This window comes from Anomaloglossus baeobatrachus, unplaced genomic scaffold (assembly GCF_048569485.1).
Source record: "Anomaloglossus baeobatrachus isolate aAnoBae1 unplaced genomic scaffold, aAnoBae1.hap1 Scaffold_65, whole genome shotgun sequence".
NCBI lineage: Eukaryota > Metazoa > Chordata > Amphibia > Anura > Aromobatidae > Anomaloglossus > Anomaloglossus baeobatrachus.
Window position 1 is genome coordinate 513,345 of NW_027445019.1, and position 9,156 is coordinate 522,500.

At 49.4% G+C, this 9,156-nt stretch overlaps 1 protein-coding gene across 1 annotated transcript in view; it reads right to left on the reverse strand.

Annotated features, from left to right (window-relative positions):
• Window positions 1-494: 494 nt before the first annotated feature.
• Window positions 495-9,156, reverse strand: part of LOC142286279 (uncharacterized) — a 214,190-nt gene continuing 205,528 nt past the window's right edge. Inside the window, exon 8 of the mRNA XM_075333338.1 lies at window positions 495-2,394. Coding sequence (XP_075189453.1) covers window positions 977-2,394 — 1,418 coding nt within the window. The 3' untranslated portion in view covers window positions 495-976. The remainder of the gene's footprint in view (window positions 2,395-9,156) is intronic.

Here is a 9,156-nt window from a genome sequence, read left to right on the forward strand (position 1 = left end):
GCACCAATCATTGAACTAGACAGAAAACTGTAGATAAGTGAAAATTTAAAGACAAATTATATATGCACTACTCTGGTCCATAAATCTGACCAGTATAACGCCTGCTACAAATTTTTAACTTAAGCCATTAGTCCATATGGAAAATCTGCCTTGTGTACTGTTCAGGCACACTGGCTGCAGTGGTTCCATGTGCTCTTCGTGGGGCATAGGAACAGCACAAATACGTATAATGCGCTAATCTGAATGAGCTGTTGGGAATCTAATCATGGAGCCTGTCAGGAGGATTGACACTCAGATTACTCTAACCCTGCACTATTACAATGACCCTAAACATACCAGTAAACCCACTAATCAATGGCTGGGGAAAGATGACATTAAAGACCTTTGCTAGACTAGATCAAAGCTTTATTCTAAATCCCATAAAGATGCATTGGCTCGATGTAAGATTTCCTGCGCATGATATCAATGGGAAAGAAGGAAACAAAATCCCCCATAAATCAGCAGAGAGGACAAATCTGCATTTATTTATGAATATTTTAAGCAACATCTTAAATTAGTATTTGGAAACCAACAGTAGAAAAAACATAAGTGACGTATAATAAAACATTTGCACGTCCTTCATGTGTTGAACTTGCTCCTAGCTTGGGCGGCTTACATACACTAATGCAGGATACTGAATATATTGCTAATTTCAGGGGGTTTTGCTCAATTCCATCACTTTTATCCATATACACCATTTGAATGAAGATCAAAACGGATACATACATAGTTACATACATGTTTATTTTATCATTATGTCCACAAATATTGTCCCCAGAGGATCCCTGTCACAGATGACACCAGGTAAATGTAATTTAGGTGCTTGGCAGCTTCAGTGTATGCAATAGAAAAGTTTAATGTTTACAAAGAACATTATTGACTTGCAACAAAGATTTTTGCTTTCATTTCTTTGTAAAACATTTTTTCGTATTAAACATCAAAACAGCTTCCCCTGTGTGTGACTTCTCTGATGAGTATGAAGTTTGTCTTTGCCAATAAAGCATTTTCCACATTCGGAGCATGAATACGGCTTCTCTACTGTGTAACGTCTCGGATGTTTAACCTCAATTGATTTGTGTAAAGAAACATTTTCCACACTCTGATCATGAACTTTCTTATGTCTGAGAAGACTTGATTCATATATAAAACATATCCCACATTCACTACATGTAAATGGCTTCTCTCCAGTGTGATCTCTTTGATGATCACTTAGCAGAGCTTCAGTATTAAACAGTTTCCCACATTCTGAACATGAATACGGCTTCTCTCCTGTGTGAATTTTCTCATGTGTAACAAGACGAGATTTTAGACTAAAACATTTCCCACATTCTGAACATGAATATGGCTTTTCTCCTGTATGAATTTTCTCATGTGTAACGAGATGATATTTTAGAATAAAAGATTTCCCACATTCTGAACAGGAGTAAGGCCTCTCCCCTGAGTGAATTCTCTGATGTGTAACAAGACGAGAATTTTGAATAAAACATTTCCCACATTCTGAACATGAATACGGCTTTTCTCCTGTATGAGTTCGCTCATGTCGCACAAGACGACATTTTGCAATAAAACATTTTCCACATTCTGAACATGAATATGGCTTCTCCCCTGTGTGACATCTTATATGCTGAATAAGATTTGATTTTTGTTGAAAACATTTTCCACATTCTGAACATGAGTACGACTTTACTCCTGTGTGAATATTCTCATGATTAATAAGCCTTGATTTATCTGAAAAACTTTTCTGACATACTGAACATGAATACGGCTTCTCTCCTGTGTGAATTCTCTGATGTATAACAAGACCTGCTTTTGTACTAAAGCATTTCTCACATTCTGAACATGCATACGGCTTCTCTCCTGTATGAGTTCTCACATGTCTAACAAGATCTATTTTATTTAGAAAACATTTCCCACATTCTGAACATAAATATGGCTTTAGATTGTGAATTTTCTTATGTTTAGAATAATCTGATTTATCTATAAAACCTTTTCTACATTCTGAATGTGAATATGGCTTCTCTCCTGTATGAATTCTTACATGTCTAACAAAATCTGATTTATGCAGGAAACATTCCTCACACTGTGAGCATGAGTACGGCTTCTTTCCCCTGTGAATTCTCTGATGTTTAACAAGATTCGATTTTTTTGAAAAACATTTATCACATTCTGAACATGAATACGACATCTCTTTTTTGTGACTTTTCTCATGTAAAACAAGATGTGATTTCTTTTTAAACAGTTTCCCACATTCTGAACATGAATATGGCTTCTCTTTTATATGAATTCTTCGATGTGTAACAAGATGTGATTTTACTTTAAAACATTTCTCGCATTCTGAACATGAGTATGGCTTCTCTCTTGTGTGAGTTCTCTCGAATTGAACAGGTTCTTCTCGATGTACGTTAATGGTAATGAGGTTGTCTCCTGAGGACTGACACAGGTTATCTTCATCTTTTACATTACATTCTAGCGATAACATCACATTTCCTCCAGAACGATCACTTGCATTCTCTGTTGGAGATAAAAATAGATTTAATTATTTTTTAAATCAAAGCTTAGACAAATTTACAAACATGTCTATTAATACATCAAGATATTATAATAGCCAACTTATTGACAACCCAGGGGAATAATATTCAATATAGCAGCAAGGTTGAAAGTACAAAAATCTCCTAGGAGACACGAACATAAAACTTAACATTTATTTAAGACCTAAATAAAAAGTGAACAGGGTCACTAGTAGTCGTGATTTAAAAGAGAAAAACAGACATCTGGAGTGAGATCCCAGCACTATACAAGTCAGTACCGCTATGTGTAAAAAACATGCAGCATCTGACATAAGCTAATTAGAGATCAACCCCAGTAACGCGACACAGATTGAATCCATGTGTAAATTGGTCATAACAGACCCAATCCACTCCAAATATATACTCTGCTCACTTATGTGGAACTTGGAGTGGTCATGGATAGTGAGATCCAAACCTACCACTTGAAGCCTCAATCCATGTTCATAAAGGTAATCAGTCCTCAAGAGCTGACACCATCGGACAAATCAATCCTTCGGATCCTGGTCCTAGCTTAAATTGATCGCCCTTTACCGGACGCAAACATACACGTCCTCCATGTGAAGTTCCAATTTAAATGTGCCGCCAATGCGCCAGGATCCGAAGGATTGATTTGTCCGATGGTGTCAGCTCTTGAGGACTGATTACCTTTATGAACATGGATTAGTAAATAATACTTCCCTGAAGATCTTATGAAACGCGTCGGAAGTAGATTGTATTATAATTAAGTAAACCAGACTAAGGAGCACATTGGATGCAGGTTTACTGGTATTGAATGAAGCCCGCCTGGATGTGGTGAGACCTTTCCCTTCCTTTGCTATAGCAGGACCCCCACGATTAAATGAAGGTGGTCCCTTGAGGCTTCAAGTGGTAGGTTTGGATCTCACTATCCATGACCACTCCAAGTTCCACATAAGTGAGCAGAGTATATATTTGGAGTGGATTGGGTCTGTTATGACCAATTTACACATGGATTCAATCTGTGTCGCGTTACTGGGGTTGATCTCTAATTAGCTTATGTCAGATGCTGCATGTTTTTTACACATAGCGGTACTGACTTGTATAGTGCTGGGATCTCACTCCAGATGTGTGTTTTTCTCTTTTAAATCACGACTACTAGTGACCCTGTTCACTTTTTATTTAGGTCTTAAATAAATGTTAAGTTTTATGTTAGTGTCTCCTAGGAGATTTTTGTACTTTCAACCTTGCTGCTATATTGAATAATACATCAAGATACCCACAGTATGAAAGAGTAACTGTATTTAAACTCAAAAGTAAATGTCACTCAGACAAGCATACGAGTAAGTTATGCCACTACATTTTTTTTTTATTTTATCATCATTTAAAATCTCATGGTTCATTCAATATATATAAGTTATGTTCTATGTACATCATATACAGTATATACAGTATATGCCGTGTGTGTAAATATATATATATATATATATATATTAATTAGAGGAAAATAAAATTTTAACTAAAAAATGTGGTCATGACACACATGACACGTTATGAGGCAAGGATCTGCTGCTGACACTGTCATGGGGGTAACGTCCCCAAATTCTCTACTAAGGTACCCCATTCTGGTAACGATCCTCCTGCCTTGTATATGATCCTGCTCATGTACCCCATCCAGCCTGCTCATAATATACCCCCATCCAGCCTGCTCATAATATACCCCCATCCATCCTGCTCATAATATACCCCCATCCATCCTGCTCATAATATACCCCCATCCATCCTGCTCATAATATACCCCCATCCTGTTATATGGCCTGTATCCTATGGCACAGAAAAAAAATAAAACGCTTATACTCACCTTACCTCCCTCCCTGCAGCACTGATCATCTTCCTCTGATCTGTGTAGACACTAGCGGCGCGCACAGCGATGACGTTCGCTGTGTTCACCGCTCTCTACACAGATCAGCTGACCGGCACAGACAGGAAGACATCGCGATGCTGCAGGGGGACAGCTCCACACACTGTGACGGGTGAGTACACTGATTCACTGCACCCCACGCTGATAATGATGCACGGGGGCAGTGAATACAGCCGCACATGATCATTCCAGGCTGCAGTTGCCAGGGGTGATCATGCGGGCCGGCTGTTAATTATGCGCGCAGCCCCCCCGCCCATCACCCCGCCCACCTGTCAGCGCCGGCTTCACCGTTGAGAGATGGGTGGGAGGATGGGCGTGCATATGTAATGAGCGGGCCCACGTGGTCACGGCAGGCTGCTATAGCCTGCTCGTGCCCCCGATGACCCGCTCCACCGCAGCCACATTCAGACCATAAGACGCACCCCCCCATTTCCCCCCAACATTTGGGGGGAAAAAAGTGCGTCTTATGGTCCGAAAAATACGGTATATATATATGTATATCTTCCCCTGTAATCAGTAGAATCAAACTTACTTGTAGGGAAAACTTAATCCTGCTGCAAATAAAGCCCTATCCACCAACAGGTAAAATATATCTTTGTACATATATCTTTTCTCAGCCCAGACCCCAATCAGAGGACAATAAAGCTTTCACACTGCCATAGTGATAGTTCTGCTTCACATAACTTGTCTTCTTTACGGCTCTATGTCCTGTGGTGTATAAATATGTGACTCTTCAGATTTTGTGTTATACCATGCAGGGCCGTATTTGCCACTAGGCACCCGTGGTCCCGTGCCTAGGGCGGCACGTTGCGGGGGGCGGCACTTTCTGGCAGCAAAAAAAAAAAAAAAAAAAAAAAAAAAATTTAAAAAAAAAAAAAAAAAAAAAAAAATTTTATAAAATTTTTTTTTTTTTTTTTTTTTTTTTTTTTTTACATCCCCGCCCCCCGTCCCTCCCTCCGTTACACTCGGCTGTGTTCCGGGGGGGAAGGTAGGCGCACTTCTGCTGTCTATTTCAATACATTGCGGGCTCCATGTTCCATGACCTGCACTTCCGGGGTCAGAGGCGCGCGGGCGCGACATTCAGCTGACTGCCCCGTGCTGCAGCGTCCAATGCTGCAGATGACACACGCCGTGGAGGAGGACGCGTCTGAAGCTGGAGCCAGCCAGAAGAGGAGCCAGCCAGAGCAGGGCGGCGGGCACCGGAGCAGGTAAGGCAGAGGCAGAGCCTAGAATGTATGGGCTCCTTACAGGTTAGTTGATGATCGTTGCAAATTGCGATGCCTCTTTTTGTCCACTGTAATCATGCAAGGGGAGGCTGGGGGGAGAGAGGCTGGGAAGAGAGGGAGGCTGGGAAGAGAGAGAGGCTGGGGGAGGCTGGGAAGAGGGGGAGGCTGGGAAGAGAGGGAGGCTGGGAAGAGAGAGAGGCTGGGGGGAGGCTGGGAAGAGAGAGAGGCTGGGGGGAGGCTGGGAAGAGAGAGAGGCTGGGGGGAGGCTGGGAAGAGAGAGAGGCTGGGGGGAGGCTGGGAAGAGAGAGAGGCTGAGGCTGGGAAGAGAGAGAGGCTGGGAAGAGAGAGGCTGAGGGGAGGCTGGGAAGAGAGAGAGAGGCTGAGGCTGGGAAGAGAGAGAGGCTGAGGCTGGGGGAGGCTGGGAAGAGAGAGAGGCTGGGAAGAGAAAGAGGCTGAGGCTGGGGGGAGTCTGGGAAGAGAGAGAGAGGCTGAGGCTGGGAAGACAGAGAGGCTTAGGCTGGGGGGAGGCTGGGAAGAGAGAGAGGCTGAGGCTGGGAAGAGAGGCTGAGGCTGGGGGGAGAGAGGCTGAGGCTGGGGGGGAGGCTGGGGGGAGAGAGAGGCTAAGGCTGGGGGGAGAGAGGCTGGGGGGAGAGAGAGGCTGAGGCTGGGGGAGTCTGGGAGGGGGAGGCTGATGCTGAGGGAGGCTGATGCTGAGGGAGGCTGGGAGGGGGAGGGTGAGGCTTGGAGGAGGGAAGCTGATGCTGAGGGAGACTTGGAGGAGGGAGGGAGGAGGGAGGCTGATGCTGGGGGAGGCTGGGAGGAGGGAGGCTGATGCTGGGGGAGGCTGGGAGGAGGGAGGCTGATGCTGGGGGAGGCTGGGAGGAGGGAGGCTGATGCTGGGGGAGGTTGGGAGGAGGGAGGCTGAGGCTAGGGGAGGCTGGGAGGAGGGAGGCTGATGCTGGGGGAGGTTGGGAGGAGGGAGGCTGAGGCTAGGGGAGGCTGGGAGGAGGGAGGCTGATGCTGGGGGAGGTTGGGAGGAGGGAGGCTGAGGCTAGGGGAGGCTGGGAGGAGGGAGGCTGAAGCTGGGGAAGGCTGGGAGGAGGGAGGCTGAGGCTGGGGGAGGCTGAGGCTGGGGGAGGCTGGGAGGCTGAGGCTGGGGGAGGCTGGGAGGAGGGAGGCTGGGAGGAGGGAGGCTGGGAGGGGGAAGGTGAGGCTTGGAGCAGGAAGGCTGATGCTGGGGGAGGCTGGGAGGAGAGAGGCTGATTCTGGGGGAGTCTGGGAGGGGGAGGCTGATGCTGAGGGAGGCTGATGCTGAGGGAGGCTGGGAGGGGGTGGGTGAGGCTTGGAGGAGGGAAGCTGATGCTGAGGGAGACTTGGAGGAGGGAGGCTGAGGCTGGGGGAGGCTGGGAGGAGGGAGGCTGAGGCTGGGGGAGGCTGATGCTGGGGGAGGCTGGGAGGAGGGAGGCTGATGCTGGGGGAGGCTGGGAGGAGGGAGGCTGATGCTTGGGGAGGTTGGGAGGAGGGAGGCTGAGGCTGGGGGAGGCTGGGAGGAGGGAGGCTGAGGCTGGGGGAGGCTGGGAGGAGGGAGGCTGGGAGGAGAGAGGCTGATGCTGGGAGGGGGAATGTGAGGCTTGGAGGAGGGAGGCTGATGCTGGGGGAGGCTGGGAGGAGGAAGGCTGATGCTGCGAGGAGGAAGGCTGATGCTGGGAGGAGGAAGGCTGATGCTGGGAGGAGGAAGGCTGATGCTGGGGGAGGCTGGGAGGAGGAAGGCTGATGCTGGGGGAGGCTGGGAGGAGGGAGGCTGATGCTGGGGGAGGCTGGGAGGAGGGAGGCTGATGCTTGGGGAGGTTGGGAGGAGGGAGGCTGAGGCTAGGGGAGGCTGGGAGGAGGGAGGCTGAAGCTGGGGAAGGCTGGGAGGAGGGAGGCTGAGGCAGGCTGGGAGGAGGGAGGCTGAGGCTGGGGGAGGCTGGGAGGAGGGAGGCTGAGGCTGGGAGGAGGGAGGCTGAGGCTGGGAGGGGGAAGGTGAGGCTGGGAGGAGGGAGGCTGATGCTGGGGGAGGCTGGGAGGAGAGAGGCTGATGCTGGAGGAGGCTGATGCTGGGGGAGGCTGGGAGGAGAGAGGCTGATGCTGGAGGAGGCTGATGCTGGGGGAGGCTGGGAGGAGAGAGGCTGATGCTGGAGGAGGCTGATGCTGGGGGAGGCTGGGAGGAGAGAGGCTGATGCTGGAGGAGGCTGATGCTGGGGGAGGCTGGGAGGAGAGAGGCTGATGCTGGAGGAGGCTGATGCTGGGGGAGGCTGGGAGGAGAGAGGCTGATGCTGGAGGAGGCTGATGCTGGGGGAGGCTGGGAGGAGAGAGGCTGATGCTGGAGGAGGCTGATCCTGGGGGAGGCTGGGAGGAGAGAGGCTGATGCTGGAGGAGGCTCATGCTGGGGGAGACTGGGAGGAGAGAGGCTGATGCTGGAGGAGGCTCATGCTGGGGGAGGCTGGGAGGAGAGAGGCTGATGCTGGGGGAAGCTGGGGGAGAGAGGCTGAAGCTGGGGGAGGCTGGGGGGAGAGAGGCTGATGCTGGGGGAGGCTGGGGAGAGAGAGGCTGATGCTGGGGGAGAGGCTGCTGGTGAAGGCGGGAGAGAGCGGCTGCTGCTGGGGGAATGGGAGAGAGGGGCCAATGCTAGAGACAGAGGACAAGGGTTGAGGGATAGAGCAATGACAATATCGATGGGGGGGAGTGTAAGGACTCAGAATAAGAGGGGGCCAGCATTGGGAGCTCATTATGGAGAAGGGGCAGCATGTCTGGGCTCAGTATGGAGTGGAACAATGTAGGGGAGTCAATATCAAGAGTGGGGTAGTGTGTGTGTGGGGGGTCTCAGCATAAGCGTTAGTGTGGTGGTCTTAGGATGAATGGGGCAGCATGGAGGTGACATTATGGAAAAGAGGAAGGCAGCATTAGGAGCTCATGGAGAGGGGCAGCATGCATGGGACACTGAGGAGGGGGCAGCATGCATGGGACATTGTGAGGAGGGGACAGCATGCATGGGACACTGTCAGGAGGGGGCAGCATGCATGGGACACTGTCAGGAGGGGGCAGCATGCATGGGACACTGTCAGGAGGGGGGCAGCATGCATGGGACACTGTGAGGAGGGGGCAGCATGCATGGGACACTGTGAGGAGGGGGCAGCATGCATGGGACACTGTGAGGAGGGGGCAGCATGCATGGGACACTGAGGAGGGGGCAGCATGCATGGGACACTGTGAGGAGGGGGCAGCATGCATGGGACACTGTGAGGAGGGGGCAGCATGCATGGGACACTGAGGAGGGGGCAGCATGCATAGGACACTGTGAGGAGGGGGCAGCATGCATGGGACACTGAGGAGGGGGCAGCATGCATGGGACACTGTGAGGAGGGGGCAGCATGATGTGAGGTCAATGTGCAGATCATATTTCATAATT